Source organism: Echiichthys vipera (genome assembly GCF_963691815.1).
Source record: "Echiichthys vipera genome assembly, chromosome: 2".
In the NCBI taxonomy this organism is placed as follows: domain Eukaryota; kingdom Metazoa; phylum Chordata; class Actinopteri; order Perciformes; family Trachinidae; genus Echiichthys; species Echiichthys vipera.
This window is the reverse complement of record NC_139827.1, coordinates 24,187,794-24,205,164: the sequence shown is the minus strand read 5'-3', so window position 1 is coordinate 24,205,164 and position 17,371 is coordinate 24,187,794. Positions and strand designations below refer to the sequence as shown.

Below are 17,371 nucleotides of genomic sequence, written 5' to 3'. Positions count from 1 at the left end.
CATACTCATGAGTAATCAGGGATTCCTCCTAGCAAAAGATCTTGTAGAGTGTGAACCCCTGTCGCCTGTTATGTAGTGTGAAAACCACAAGGACTTCAAGACTCCCGTCACAAGACAGAAAGTTGTGTTGTGTGAACTGTACAGCGATCTGGTGACTAAGGAGAGTCATGCAGTGTGGAAAGGGCATTACCTTTGGCAACTTGGAGACCGTCCTTTGAAATCTTCCAGTCTACATCCACACCAACAGCACCCCAGCTGACAAGTGTGAAATCTAGGCTCCTATTGGCAACAGCAAGAGGTGGACACCGCAGCTCCAGCTTAGGAGGAAGTGTCAAGGTCACTTCTCCACGTGTAGAGACCTGAACACATGCAAATATGAAAAAATAAAATTGTGTTATCATACTGAAATAACTCAAACAAATACTTGTTATTTTACTAGATTGCATACATTGTTTTATATATTTTTAATATTTTCTTTCTCTCACCTCCTTTTGTCCAGCCCAGGCCATCAAACTGATCGCATAATGTCCCGGAAGTCCGAATTTGTGAGTTGTTGTGGTGACTTTTTCTGTAGTGTTGACCCGAGGCGAAAGGTCACCAAAGTCCCAGGACATTGTCACCTTAGTGACAGAGGACATGGCGGAGAAACTGATGCGGTCATGGACACTTTGTAGTGGGAGAGGCCTCAGTGAGACGGCAAAGTCCACCGCAAAGACGTCATGAGCCAGAGTCCATTCACATTTCTGTGCAAAGAGGGAACCATGTGAAGAAAAGAGGGCTTTTGAGTTAATACGCAAATATTTAAAAGCCAAATAAAACTGTCCTTCCTGTTAGTGTTAAGATGTGTTGTTTTCTTATTAGTTTTATGGTTATGAATAAAAATGTGGTTTTGATGGAACTTATGAACTGCTCTGATATAAAATAAACAAATTTTGATATTCAATTGGAGTTTTGAATAACTTCTCTTGAGTTGCTCTGTATAGCAGCCTTGAGGGTAACTGAATCTGAGTGGAAGTCATTCAAGCTGCAGAGGGAAGTTGTTGGTAGATTACGGTATACAAAGATTTAGAGGAAATCCTGAATGTTGTGTTTACAAAAGACGAAACAAAGCAAGAAGTGGAAGTTTGACATCTGAAGATGTTAGAGTGCAAAAGTTACTCTCTGGGACCGCTGTGTGCTGCCTACCTTCATTACGTGGGGGTTTGTACAGGCAGCAGAACACTGAGATTCGCTGATGAAGTTTGGCTCCGAGTTTGTGCTGCATAGGCACTCATGCCTCTCTCCCAAGCCCCCGTAGCGGTGTGATGCAGCGAAACAAACATTGTTACACTCTTCTCGTGTGAAGTTTCCTGCTGTTGAGGAAGAGAAGATAACAAGCTCGCTCCGCCCTCCTCCACTGCTGTCCTCCAGACAAGCTGCATAGTTCAGACCTGGAGAAGAAAGAAAGGTTTTCAGTCGACGCAGAGCAATCTCTCATTTTAATCAGCATCTGACCTTCTATCTCCAAACCAGCAAAAGAGATCATCATGAGCAGTTTATCCTCTTATGGCTGTATTTGTCACCACAAGGACTGCATAATATTCATTTTAGCCTTGAATTAATTTTGGATTTGAGTTTAAAACCCCAACAGACAATACTAAGTAGTTCACATATGTTGCACATTTTTATGGATTTTTCAGATCATTTTTGGCCTCTTTACTTATCATCAAGTACACTTGTTTGATGCATTAGCGCCTATTTTTTAGCATACCACAGGTGAGCAGGCTGACGTTGAGCAGGGGTTGGTGGCGCAGCTCAGGAGGGTGGTTGCAGAGCATGGCGTCTGGGTGCCGAACTCGCACCCCTCTCTCCTGGAGCCAGCTGACCAGCCGGAACAGCTTACAGTCACAATCAAATGGGTTACTGCTCAGGTCACTGGAGGAGAAGAGAACATGGAGCAAGAGGATCGGTAATGGTGAAACATGACGACACAGAGATCGGGAGCAGGGTGGAGGGGTAATAAAACTGTACAGTATGTGCTGATGGCGCTGTGATAATCCATAACTGTCTCGGTAGATGCTAGATTGTAGCCGCAGAACTCAAAGCCGCAGCACAATAGCTAGCTAATGTTAGCTATGAAGGGTTAAGGTTAGAGTTGGGTTAAAAGACTGGGTGATGGTTACATCTTGTTACTTATAAGGTAATAACTTGTATTCTACTGCTTTTCCCCACTTGCTTACAGACCTTTTAAATGGTAGATATCTTGGCTTTTCATAGAAGAAATAGCACAGGTGTTAGCCCACACAAAAGGTGATGGGAAAGACAGATGAAAAGGATAGAGTGTGAATACATTAAGATTATATGACATGTATCTATTACTGACTAAGCTTAGCGTGTTTCCGGGTACAGTCTCCGTTTTCAGTGACTTGTCTCCGGCTACTGCTGTCCCCAGATATGTCCCCGGGTTTTCACTGTGACTAAAAGGTCCGAAATGGAATAAACGAAAAAATTAATTCTCTGACAAAATGTCTTCGTCCAGTTGCGTTAGCATGGTTAAAATGCTTAAAGCTAATCTTTAGAATAATATTCCAACAGCAGCAGGATGTACCAAAAGTTTAAAAAGCCCTCCGCTCAAAATGGGTAGGCTACATATTATATCCAGTTTAATTAGGCTGTGACAAAGACAGGTAAACTTGAAAGCAGATGATGATGACTTTAAAACCATATCTTTTCTAGAACCATATACCCCAAGTTGTCATTCAACATGAACTGTGGCATTTTCCGTTTAAAACCATACCCCAAATCTTGTGAAAATCATCCGGTCTAAGGAGGAGGCCTTAGTTTGGGTGAAGTGTATGGCTAATACCTGTTTATTACACCTGATTTTACGGATGTTCTTGATCTCAGCTACTTTGATCAGAGGGAAAAAAAACCTCATTGTTAATCAATTCCTTTGAAATGTAGGAGAAATAGGGTGAGAAATTGCTTTATGAATGGTAAGGGCAATATCCTCATTTGAATTTTTCAAAGACAAAATCACTGCATGTTTCTGAGGTTTTTACGCCTCTGAACTGAAAATGTCCCAGGATTATGTCTCAGAAATCTGGTCACCTTAACTAAGCTTCGCCTAATTACACGCTGCACAAGAAGAAAACTTACATCTCATCTCTGGTGAAGAATAATTACTACTCACAACCCACTTCAGTCTGAAATAGAACTTCATTCATCTTCATCTTGTGTGTAGGCGAGGCAACTGGAAACGTGCCGCTTGTTTAAGCATGTGTGATCAGATGTATGTGATCGTACATATGTTCCTATATGCATGCGTGTATAAACAGTCTCCAAAAACATTTGATTTATCATTACTTATTTCTATTTTTATTGGAGAGACAAAGAGATACGGAGAGGAGAAAAAAAAACAATGAATTGTGAATACTTACATTTGAGTTAAATTGCAGAGGTTGTCGCATACTCTTTCTTCTATGGTGGTGATTAGGTTGTTACACATATCGCTGATGGAAAAAGGACACACAAATCACTATTGACAAGTTCAACGTCACTCTTTCGACTGCACTGATTTGTGGCAACTACTATGATACTGTCACTGTGTTTAATGTGGTGTTGGTTTGACTAAACAAACTGAAGCCAATAATCAAGTAATTGGATGAACAGAGAAGTGTAACTTCTTCTCCATTATTATACTCTTATGTTTGGGTTGATCAAATAAGAAGATATTCTCACATCCTCTTTTACAAAAAATTACTTGTGCAATGCAGATACATACAAAAGCACAAAACTGAGTGATTCAAGAATAATCTAAATCCCGAAACAACTGTAGTGCTGCTGAGTAAGAGATATAGCATTCAGAATTTAATGTTTCCATGCTTCTCTCTTTCTTTTTCTTGACTCCTCTTCTCCCTTTTCCTTCTACACTCATGATCTCTTTCTCCCTCCCTCTCTCCTCTATCCAGTAGGCAACATAATGGAGTCGTTGTGTGGTGGTTTTGGAAGGAACTGATGGAAACCACCAGAGTCCTCTCTGAACACGCACGCACGCATGCATGCACACTTAAACCTCTATTGAAAGAAACAAGGTACTGGATGGAGGAAGGGAGCGGTGAGGGGGAGGGAGGTATAGCAGGAGCCTGGAGCTGTAAGCTGTAATTGAACTTAATCGCGCTTGGATTGGTGTGTGTGCGTGCACGTGTGGGTCTGTGTGTGCAGTATATATTTTGTGTGTTTCTTTGTGTGAATGCTCTCTGGTCCAGCTAGCTTACTCTCGGGATTTCTGCCTACTTAAATCCAGACTAAACCAAGCCTTTCTCCCTTCTGCTTTCTTCTTTTTAATCGTCTTCATTCTCTTCCTCTTGACCTTGGGTTTGCCAGGTCCTCATCTTCTCTAGACTTTGTACTCACAGGATTGATAGCGGCCCACAGCAGAACACTCCTCTCGGGAGAACACTGATCCTATTCCCTTGAAGATACCTTTAAGGAGAGATATAGTTAGATAGATCCACAGAGGTGCAGATAGATTGGGAGCAGGTCCAATGAGCACACAAACACATAATGCTGAGCGAACCCACAGCTCTCGGAGGCCAGTGAGACGATCTAGCAGGCTGGTATCAAGGGAGGAGATGTGGTTCTTGGAAAGATCTCTGCGGGAACAAACCAACATGGCCACATTTAAAATGCATGACAGGGCAAGATGATTGCAGGCACACGCACGCACGCACGCACGCACGCACGCACGCACGCACGCACGCACGCACGCACGCACGCACGCACGCACACACACACACACACACACACACACACACACACACACACACACACACACACACACACACACACACACACACACACACACACACACACACACACACACACACACACACACACACACACACACACACACAAAATATCATCAGACGTTACATGCATGAAAAACATATAATGCGGTTGTGACAGTGCTAGGAAATGAAAGGTAACGATAGCCAAGAGATAGAAATCAGAGACACATTTATCTCATACCAACAGAGGTGGAGATAAATAATCTGATATACTTATTTATGACAGATTTATGACCCTTTTTTTTCAGTTCATTCAGTCAATGTTTTCACCAGATCTTGGGTCAGTAAACCTACAATCGTACTAGGGCAGGACGATATGGCCATCATCTTCTAATAAAGTTTAGCATGTTTTCTGGTAATGATGGTACGATTGGAAGATGATAAACTATGATGTTGAATTATCGCCCAACCCTACTTCTTGCTTACTCCTAATACATAAGGTAGCATATATTGTAAAACATGTAATTCCTTTATCAAAATAAATAATGAAAATCACTGAAATTAAAAGGGGCACTCCTTTATACAATTTGGAGCTCACACGAGACAGATTTGAAAAAGAATGATTGAAAACAAAGAGACAGAAGCTGAGATATCCTGACTTTTAGGCCCAAGCATGGGACAAGCTCCAAAAACACAAGATCCTACATTTCCCATAATGCAACTAAAACATCAAACGTTTGAATGACTCTCTATGACTCTTGTAAATGGATACAAACATCTTTCAAACCCCATGCACCCAGTTTGTAACTTTTTTTGGTAAAAAATGTTAAGTCTACAAGCCCACGCTGATGGCATCACTATGACATCATCAGGGTTATTTTCTCGGGCTTCAGAAATAAAAAAACCTCCAGAAGCACAGCGTACTGTTCTCAAAAGCTAAGAAGTACTCCCCATGACTAATCTGACTTCACGTTCAAATCACACATGCTGAGTCCAGTTTACTTCTGCAAGCTTAAATCATAGCTTCAAAGCTTTGAGAGTTACTTAATAAGTTGATTAGTGGTTTAATTTGGATAGTTGTGTTTGTGAGTTACTGGAAATCATTTTCAATTTGAACCCCTGCGAGTCAGGAAGTGAATGAAAGGAGGAAGGAGACGTACGGCTAATGAGGAAACGACTGTAAATGTCACTCGGGCACATTCATGTATTCATGTATTGCACTTCATTAACTCATAGACCTCCGTTTAGAGTCTATGTGCACACGTCAAGCCTGTTGCAGGTTTCTTTTTCTTTCATATCCCCCTCAGTTCTGTTGTGACACACAGTGGGGATACATAATCACTTGCACACAAGCTTCATCATTAACCATTAATGAGAAGGTCTGTGTACTGACAAGAATGATATAGGTGTTACGATTCAAAATACTGCGATATATACTTTTACATAGCTCACACAGTCAGGAATTCAAACAACACAAAATGAAAACCTGTCTTCCACAAATTTTGGCATGTAAACTATTAATAAAAATTATTAATTACATTAATTAATACAGTATCACAATACAAAACAAAATATTGCGATATTGGTGTGTATTGATGTCTTCCCACACCACTAACAGGAACGGGAAAGCGGAGGTGAGAGATGAGTAGAGCAGAGAACCAGCGGACAGGGTTCACTTTGGAGAAATTACTCCAAACATTTTTCTGTATTACTTTTAGTGACTTTCAAATGGCCAGATTTGTGGAAGCTAGATGCCGATGAGACATAGTAAAAAAATTATTTCAGGATGATTGCAACTGGACACACTTTTTTGTACTATGCTAATGACCATTTCATTTTCTTAGTTTCATCTAAAAGTACTTTATTATTATCATTCTCACAATAACACAAATGCACAAACCTGACCAATAATCAGAGACAGAAATACTTTAATAATCCCCGGGGGAAAATTATTTTTGTTACAAAACTCCAGATATACAAATAACAAATATTATACAGACTAAAAATAGATGAGAAAAAACTCAAATGTGAATTTACAGAAATACAGAATACTAGAGTTTTGAGGCCAACTTTAACCAACTTTTTTTTTGTCCCATGTAAAGAGGCTGAAGGTCCTTGAAGCAGCGGCCACGGGTTCAACTCCGACCTTTGCTGCATGTCTCCCCCTCTCTCTCTCATCCCATTTCCTTTCTGTTCAATATAATAAAGGCCAAAAAATAATCTTTAAAGTGTGACTCTGTGAACATGGATCCAATGGTCTTCTTAGGCATGAATAAACATTAAATAAGCCATCGAGACAGTTTTTTTTGTTGATCACCTATTAACAGAGGAATCCTGGAGAGACGCTAGCAGCCAGATATGGCTAACACTGAGTTCAGTTTAAGGAGGAAAGTATTGAACTGAACTTCAGTGCATTCGTTAATCGACTTGTTTGGACTGCCTCTCAATAAAGACGTAGTTGGCGACTAAGGCTTGCAGCATTGTAAAACAGTCTTTTTTAATAAACCCCGGGTTCGCTATCTACGTGGGACTCTTATCATGCTACTGCAGAGGTTTGGTGCTATTCTGAGCAATATTAGAGGTTAAAAAAAGCCGTTTTGGATGGTCCAGCGCTCCGCCCTGAGCTAATCAGTGTTAGCCATGTCTGGCTGCTAGCGACTGTCCAGGATTTCTCTGTTGATAGGTGATTAACAAAAAAAACGATCTTGATGGCTTATATGATGTATATTCATGCCGAAAAAGCCCATTGGGTCCATTTTAGTTACACTTACACACAAGAATTGTGACCAACTGAGTGAAACATTTTACAGTTGAAAAGTAAATTTGTCAAAGTCACTCTAATGGACAAATTATGAAATGTCTAAATTAACACTGTCTAAATTAACCTCAAATATATCTTTGACATTTCTGTGCAACAATTCCATGTTACTAATCAGCCAAAACATGTGACATAAACATGTTAAACCTGAAACAAACAGATACCAGCCGACATATAAGCCTGGTTGATTTATTGGTCCAGCTCTAATGAGAATATAGTATACATGCACACATATTACTGCTGTGCAGTACACAGAACGTAAACACTACCATACTGATCACCTCTTTCAGTGAGAAACCAGCAGATAAATAAGTCAGACAATGAGAAAACTGAACTGTGTGCTGCTGAGACAAGGAGAGCAGAGAAAGGGAAGCAGGAGTCGAGCTAACTTAAGTGGCTTCACGTCTCCTGTGTGTGCTTTTGCTGGAAAGCCTCAGCTGCACGTGAGCACAAGACAAAACGGAGAGGAAAAAACAAAACAAAATAAGGAGCCAGGAGACAAGAAGCCAGAGGTTGTGGGAGGACAAAACGTATTGTGCGTGTGTATGCGTGTGTGTGTGTGTGTGTATGTGTGTGTGAGTGTGTGTGTGTGTGTGTGTAAGAGAGAGAGAGATAGATGACAAAATACTAATGGCCTTAAGAGTTTTCCGCTACAATTCAAAATCAAAGTCCATGACAGAAAAATGTGTGTTTGAAAGAGTATGGGAATGTACACCCCTTTCTCCTCTCTCATTTTCTGTGGGTGAGTGTGAACAGAGCAGGACGCCCATTCCCAAAAGGAAACATCTGTACATTCCAGACAAGCTGTGTAAGAAAGATGGAGACAGAGAGAGAGCAAGAGCAAGAGGGAGAGAGAGAGGGAGAGAGAGAGAGAGAGAGCGAGAGAGAGAGAGAGAGGGAGAGAGAGAGAGAGAGAGAGAGAGAGGGAGAGAGAGGGAGAGAGAGAGAAAGAGAGAGAGATCTCCTCTGCTAAGTCCATCAGCAGATGAAACAGGACAACATTTAAGACGCTCCGCCCCCAATCTGATCATTCACACATGAGGCTGATCATTCGCCTTATGTATGTAATGCTCTAAACATCAATACCAGGTGTGTGTGTGTGTGTGTGTGTGTGTGTGTGTGTGTGTGTGTGTGTGTGTGTGTGTGTGTGTGCATGCGTGTACAACTCAACTGTATACAGAAACATTTTTTCTGACCTTATGGGTGACGCTGCATAGATGATAGATTAAGTAGAGAGAAAGTCTGTGTGTGTGCTTAACATGACCATATAATGTGACCTTCACCATGTCTATTAGCAACAGGCTCCCGTTCTCCCAGCTACCTAGGACACACATGGTTTTACTTACACACACACACATATGGTTCTGTTTTACTAACGGTGTGGCCAATGATCTAACCACTCCTTATAAGGCCTGTCTGGTGCCACTTATTCTGGGCTGGAGAATGAATGAACACACACACACACACACACACACACACACACACACACACACACACACACACACACTGCTTGGGCTGAGGGAATGACAGAGGAGTGGGTATGGGCCCCGGAGAGGAAAAAATAAATCTGAGGAGACGGAGAGATGGAGGAAATGAAAGAGACAAAAAAGCCGCTAAAGTAGATTTATATCTGTTTGACTAAATTTGCCTCCACTCTGCACAAAAAAACAGAACAAAAAAAGGTTTTGAGTTTGGTGATGAAAACTGTGATGTAGGTCTGATCGTACAGATTGGTATCTGCTGCATTGTGGTGGTGAAGTGCTCCAAGTCCCCGTAAGTTAAGGCCGGCGCTCCACTAACCCACTAAACACAGATTGCTCTGTGGTCTCTTTTATCCCCCTCAGCCTCCCTGCCTGATCCCTCTGCTGCTCCCTTCCTCCCCCGTCACTTCTCCCAATTTCTAGGGCGAAGTAAGGGTTAAAGGAAAAAGGAAGGTTTAAAGATGATGGAGTTAGAGGAGGAGAAGGCAGGTGGGAAGGGAAAGCAGTGAGCATCACAGGCCAGGTGTGGAGAACAATCGCCCCACTGTGGGCTGCCGGTCCCATGGGCATGTGTCACACTGCTTAATGTGAGAGCCGACAGCCGGCTCCTCATGCCTGGGCCATAGGTTGGGGGTTGTTGGGTACTTTCCCCACTGAAGGAAGAGAGGGAGCATGAAATTAGGGGAACGGGTAGAGGAGTTCAGGGAGACGGGGATGTTGATTGAAGAGGTTCGGTCTAAAAAGTCTCACATTTTGCTTCACGGTCTGTTTTGCTGGGTCACAAGCAATCTCCTCTCTTTTCCTCTCTAGAACATTCTGTCCATTTTTCCAGCTGCTTCTGCCTGGATCGTCTGGTGTCCAGCTGGCAAGTGAAGGGCAGCTGTGTGCAGCGGTTTAATACACTCTCTCAAAGTCTGACACACACACACACACACACACACACGCACGCGCGCGCACACACACACACACACACACACACACACACACACACACACACACACCCCTGTAACACTGTCTTGCGCTCATTGCTCACTCCTTTTCTGGTACCTAGTTATAATTTTAATTACGCACAATTTCAATAAAAATGGAAATTGGTGATTATTTTTTATAAACAAAAAAACTCATACCATAGCTCAAAGTCAAATACAAAAATCCTGTTTGAATTTTTTAATTGTTTTTTTATGAATTTGCACACAAAAAAATTAATGGCAATGCAGAATTAGAAATTCTACTTCTATTTCTAACAAAAGTGTCTATCAAATAAACGCAAGCACCTGTCATCAGCACCGATTACTCTATCATCAATGTTGAAAAATCAACCATAATATTAAGTCACAACAAAGCAAACAACAAATGAGAGGACAGAAAGAAATCAAATACAAAACACCAAACACTGGCTCGAATAAAATGCATAGTAAAATTGAGCACACAAAAGTAATCAATTAAAGTTACGTTTACACTGAAATTGGCTAACACCGTTAAAATAAAAAGCCTCTTTTTGTCATATTACTGTGTACACCTGGTCTGTGTGTTGTGCAATGAGCTGCACTCATTCACACCCTGCATGCTGTTTCTATATATTCCAGTTATAGCATATGCTTCGATTTTGTGTGTTTGCATGGTTTATAAATTTGGCCCCCTGGTCTTTTGAAATCTAAACAAATAAATCTAGAGCGCTTCAATTTGTATTTGACCTTTGGCAGAGTGACACTATCGACAGAAACCTGCTAATTAAATGTGGTGCCAAGGGGCTCTCTGGTTTAGTGGAGGCCTACAGCGCAATCTCATTCAAACTCAATAGGAACAGATAGTACAGTACGTGTCATAAGACATGCCATGTCTGACCTTAGAAAAGAGTACATTAGAGTCTACAGCCATACTAGCAGCTCTGTGAGGCTCATGACTATACTATCGCTATGCTAACATTCTGATGCTAAGAAGCTATAACGTTTTACAACAAGCATTGCATTGTGGGATTAGGCTACTAGTAAAAGGTTAGTACAATGGTTTTTTTTCCCATTGTGGAATATTTGAAGACACTACAGTATATAATGCATAAATGTACTATAGGAGTTCAGACACTTTGGACATAAAATGGTGGAGGGTAAATGTATGACAACACCCATCTAAGTTGAGTGTGTTACTTTTGCTTACTAGCAACTAACCAACTAACAAAAGTACAGCCTCAGCTCTACTTTCTGTATTTTGTCATTAATCAGTCGAGCTGAAATTCAAAATGGTAAATGAACTTGTAGCGCCTTTCTAGTCGTCCGACCGCTCAAGGAGCTTTATACCCTTTTAGCAACATTCTCATATTCACACAGGTATTAATAGTCTGAGGGCAGAAGCTACCTGCCCATCATCTAATCAAGGGATCCTTGAGAGCTGCTGCCCTGCATGTTTCCTCCCTACTATAACACACCTGATTCTAAGGATCATTGACCCTCCGTCACGCTCAGCTGATTGATAACAAGCATATCATTAGAATCAGGTGTGTTGGAGAATGGAGAAACTTAAAACATGCAGGGCAGCAACTCTCCAGGAGCAGGGTTGTCTATCCCTGATCTAATCTAATCATTCAAACACTGATGTTACAGCCTTCAGGAGGAGTTTGGGGTTTGGTGTCTGGCCCAAGGACACTTGACACACAAACCCGAGGACATGCGGACCAGAGGAGGTGGGGCTTGAACCGCTGATTTTCCAATAATTGTCTTAATATTTTAGTGTGAGCCAAAATGACGGACCAACATTAGGCGTGTTTCCACCAGCCCTATAGAGTGGCCGCTCAGAAAGTTTAAAGGCGCGCAATCTCAAATGGCCGTTCGATCGCCGTGTTTCCATTACACAAAAAGGCCCGACAGGGATTTACGAGATTCTGGAGGTGACGTATCACTCTGAATGGGTTTAGATCGCCGGTGATGCCAATCAGTGATACAGCGCTGCGCCCCACTTCCTCAAAGTGAGAAATACAGAATAGTTAGATTTAAGGTGGCCCGTATGATTCACAATGTTAACTTATGTACAAGTGACTTGAAAGCAAACATTTCATCTTATAGATTCAAGGCGCTGTGAAAGTGTGTGTTGACAGACAGGCCCTCACCTCGCTTGCAGTACTAACGTTACGGTGTATGTGTCTGTGTGTAAATGGGAGAGAGAGAGGAAGAGGGAGCACGCAGCAAAGTGACGTGCCAGTGCATGCACATATCCTTTTCTATGTTGTGTTCTTCTACACCACTGGATAAAACTGTCTACTCTACTTCACCGTGTTGTTGTGGCATCTGTACTACCACACGCCACACCCCGCTTAGCGTTATCCAATCAGCAATCGGGTATATCTCAGAGGACAAAAGAGGGCCCTGCTCTCCGACAGGGCCATTTTCTACCCGGTCAAACGGCCTCCTGAGCAACTCACAAGCAAATTAGGGCCGTTTTTGGCAAGATAGAACCACCTCATTCCGGGTAGTCAACCAAAGTGGAAACACACCTATTACCATTTTAAAGAACCATGTCGGTAGCATGCAAACAATTGAAAATGTATCTAAAACCAAGCCCTAAAAGCCTTTTCAGTATGTTTGTATGAATGACTGATGTTTGGATGACCCTGCCAATGCCACACAGACGTGGTGATGATGTCACTCTTTCTTTGCTGTTCTTTTCATTGAAAGATCTAAAAGACTGGGGGAGCAGGGGTGGTTACATGCAAACAACGGATTAAGGACATCTGCATCCTGTGTACACAGTGGGTGGAAATCAGGCTTCTGCACATGGACATGGTTAAATAATGTTTCATATTCCTAAAACATAATCATGTAAGCATTGCTGTGTAAACTGACATAAAGAGTGCATGCATATTTTCAAGTCTTGAATCTGCACAGGGCTTTGTATGCATTTGGCCCCAGGAAATCAGTCTGTGTGTGCAGCACTGCTATTTCATATTTGTAAAAGCAGGACACGCCACATAAACTGATGCAACAAGTGGAACAGAAATAGCAGAGAGTGCACGATAATCACGTATGTCAGGCACCCAACAGCTCAGAGGTTGGCTGCTGCAGGCACAAAGAAAGATCAGGTGAAACTGACTTCAGCCCTGTCCTCCACTTCATGAGCTGGGTGACAGTCTGCACCACTTCATCTTTTGCTCCCTATATTGGCTCTTTTCACTGCATCAGTTTCATGTGTGGCTTTCAGGTTCACTGGGATGAAATAAATGAGACTCAAATGCCAAGGATTTCTGATGTGCCGCCCACACAGATCCACAGATATGGATCCTCTGTGTACTTAACAAATCGGAGGATGCATTTGCATTATTTCCTGATTCACATGAACATCATGTTTCCGTTGCATTTTTCTTTTTAACTGTGACACCATGGGGCATTTAATAATGGCAGATGTTTCCTTTACTTACTTACTTACTGTTTCCTAAACAAGCTTTTTGTGCTGAATTTTAATTTATGTCAGGACATTGAATGAAAGTATGAAAATGAAAACGCACTGCTGACTTGCAGTATCTCATTAGAATTTTTGCAGGGTTGTGATTCCAACTTCAGCCTCAAAGAAGCTTGTTGGCATTTAGCTCAATCAGTGTTATTCTGAGATACCGTTATGTCTTTGAATCTCTGCGCTCAGTGTGAACAGACACACACACACACACACACACACACACACACACACACACACACATATATCTATATAGATAGATAGATCTGAAGCAAAAGTCAAATGTCTCCTCTGCGATGAACACTTGCTTTAGTGTTTTGCACTCTCGCTGCCGAGCATAACCCAGAGTAAAGGGTACCATTTGAATTAGCTGCATGCAAAACATACAGTAAAATGACGTGCAGGAAATTGATTATTAAGAGAAGTAACGTGTGAAAAATGGTGTGGGTTTATATAACCAAGATTGAATCTCTCGAGGTTTATCCCCTTTTGCTTAATCTTTCATTTCTGTTCTACTTTTGTCTTCACATTAAAATGCAATGCAGAGATTAAACGCCACACAGGGGCATTAAGAAAAGCTCCTTTAAAAACAGACAGCCTTTGTAACTGCAAGCATACTTGTTTGTGTTTTCCTCAGGAGTATCCTATCACCAGCCTTGCTTGGCAGTATGCTAAATTAATCTTCATTACCATAAAGCCGAGAAGACACGCATTACTTGTACTGAGCACAGCTACATACGTTCCTTAAAGCTGCCATAACAAATGCCTTTAATGAAAGGAAACTCTAAAAGAAGAAGCGGCCATGACGTCATTGGTGGCCAGCGGTAAAATTCTGACCAACCATAAATATCTTCGATTTTAAATAATACTCAGGATGGCGAACGTTATATGCCATGATGCAGCAGATGTCTTGGACCTTGGGTTAGAGACAGGTTCTGTTTGGAGACCAATATCACTTACATGGCTAAATAGATACAAATTTAGATTTAAAAAAAGCATTAGTCAAAACCACGTAATGTGTTTCATTTTATTTATGGAAGCATTTTGCAGTCAAAGGTGAAAAAGCACAGATATGATGAGTTAAAGTAGGCTTGCCATGGTCTCCCCATTTACATAGAACTGGCATCAAAGCAACATTCTTCAAGGCCTTTACACACCAAACTATTGTTTTTGTCATGAACACTTTCACACAGAGCGCAAATATTACACGGTGATAAAGTGACGTCATTTTTTCCCCAGAAAAATTAGGCTCTTGCTTTGGCACTGCGAAATACATGCATGGGGATTATAAAACATCACAGAAGCTCTATATCCCGAATAAATACTGAAAACTTTACTTCGTTTAACCTCGACAAAGGCAGTGCATACCAGATCCATTCTTTTGTTCCTACATTTCACAATAAAAACCCTAAACTGCTTAATTGTTGAAGACAATTGATCTTGTATGAATTTTCACAGGCAAGCCCTTTGTATTTTCAAGCAATTTATTCGTCACGCCCCCAGTGTGTAATGTCCGTAATGAGTAACGGCTTTTCCTTCTTTTAGAGTTTCCTTGCTTTAATAAAGAGATCAGAGTGTTACTGGTATTTTAGAGAATTTATGGAGTAAGTTTCCCTTTCCCCAATTCTCAACAACATACCTCTGAACATAACTTGTGTCTCTCTGCTCTATTTATTATTACTCCAAGTATGTTTCTCTGTTGCACAGCAAGACTCACCAGCTGCAATCCACTTCTTTAAAAATGCCCGAATGCACTCAGTGATTCGATGGCTTTCATATTACACTATATGAGTGATATGTAGTGTCCATTCTACATGTAGGCCATTTATCTTCATAAGTGCCAGTATTTTCTTGAAGTGATACTCAAAAAAAGCTACCCTTTGGAGGATGTTGTAAACAGTGGCTGTGGTTATATATATATATATATATATATATATATATATATATATATATATATATATATATAAATCAGAGCAGACTGGGCTTTTTCTGGAGGGGTCTTAAAGAGACAGGCGCTAAAACAGAGCATTTCAGACCGAGGGTGGATAGAGGTATATTCAGACAGACAAGTAAAATAATGTGTTTTTTGAACATTAAAGCATGCAACATGTTCAAGTAAAAACGCAAAATACAAGTGAGAACCTGCTAATACTTGTGTATTTAGCCATATCCGTGTGGCTGTTTGCAACATACTGAGCAATAGGATGGAGTTGTGGGTTATGCTACAAAAGTGATCGAAGAAGATTTTGTGGATATTCTTACTGTCACTTTTTGAATCCACTGAAACAAAACAAATTCTATCTTCTAGTTACAGCTACTGTTCTCGCGATGACCAAATCTAAATCTAAGTTTTGAGTAGACCATCACTTTAAAGAACGTCAGCATCATTTTTTTTTTAGCTCAGTTATCGCTGTCGAACAATTTAACATAATCCATTTTTCGCTGTCAAACCTGATGGCATGTAGTATAGCCTAATTGGAGGACAGATCTGAAAACTAAATTACTGTCAACTAAATAAAGACAAGACACTTAATACATTAATTTGATGGAACATCTAGTTCAGGCACTTTTCTTGCACAAAATAACTCTTTCTTATTCTCTGTTACTCTGTTAGTTACCAGTCTGTATATGTGTATCTTTTTCTGGCTATTCTGCCTGTGAACACAACACATCTGGCAAAGCTTCGGCAGGAAGAATCACAGCCAACTATGAGGAATGCCCACGTGTCTATGACAGAGCAGTGGATTTTGCATCAGCCTGCAGTTGTGTAAGTGTTCGAAGAAGAAAAGAGAAGAGTTTCAGTGCTACAAACTTACAAAGGCAAAGGCCCAACACACACACACATGCGCGCCATTCTTGTGAAAATTATTTTTTCTTCAGTCTTATGTGTAACCACCACCCCTTAAACAAGTTAATAATGAACCAAGACCTTTCTGTTACCAGTTAAAGATTATCTCACACACACACACACACACACACACACACACACACACACACACACACACACACACACACACACACACACACACACACACACACACACACACACACACACACACACACACACACACACACACACACACACACACACACACACACACACACACACACACACACACGAAGAAGAGAGCATTGGAGCTGTCTCGTCTTCTCCGTCTTGTTTCTTCCCTTTGGAATGTCTGTGCTTCTTAGAGTGATGTCATTGGTTACTATTGCCATGGTAACACAACAAATTCTCCCTCGCATATGGCCAGTAGATCCTTAAGCTTTCCTTTCCCACTTCATTAGAGCCGGTGTGAGTGTTTGAGTGTGTGTATAGGTGGCTGTATGGATGATAACCACCAGGAGGAGAGGAGCAGAGATAGAAAACGCACAGAAAACTGGGAGAATCTGAGATTTAGTCTTGTCTCTGTGACAGCTGTGAAGCCTCAGGGCCCAGTGCAAATCCAAAACTTCCCTCTGTACAGTAAATAGACTTGTCTCAAAAGTGCATCGCCACACCTGCAGTGTGTGTGTCTGTGTGTGTGTCTGTATGCATCTCACCGTCATTGAAACAACACAAAACTCGCCTAAGCAGGGCAGATATGACCATGAGCGTGTGTGAGACCATGAGTGTGTTTACAGCTCAGGTACAGGCTGCACTTCCCCAGACAAAAACAGTCTTCAACAGCATAAGGAAAGTGTTTGGAAACTAAATAGGTACATGACTATTACTTTTCCTACATACAGTTTCTTGCATAAGTTCTTATACTTCTTCATTTACATTATCTATTGCAATTAGAAAAAAAATGCTCATAAACAGCATAGGATATCAGTACACATGAAAATACTGCCACAACGGTAGGATACAAACTTTTAAAGTTGGG

The 17,371-nt window shown here is 41.2% G+C and overlaps 1 protein-coding gene across 1 annotated transcript in view; it reads right to left on the bottom strand.

Moving 5' to 3' along the window:
* Nucleotides 1-17,371, bottom strand: part of pkd1a (polycystic kidney disease 1a) — a 72,457-nt gene that overhangs the window by 48,425 nt on the left and 6,661 nt on the right. Inside the window, exons 2-8 of the mRNA XM_083930715.1 lie at nt 4,563-4,634; nt 4,396-4,464; nt 3,420-3,491; nt 1,751-1,914; nt 1,186-1,430; nt 486-743; nt 191-359 (exon numbers count right to left, since the gene is read on the bottom strand). Coding sequence (XP_083786841.1) covers nt 191-359; nt 486-743; nt 1,186-1,430; nt 1,751-1,914; nt 3,420-3,491; nt 4,396-4,464; nt 4,563-4,634 — 1,049 coding nt within the window. The remainder of the gene's footprint in view (nt 1-190; nt 360-485; nt 744-1,185; nt 1,431-1,750; nt 1,915-3,419; nt 3,492-4,395; nt 4,465-4,562; nt 4,635-17,371) is intronic.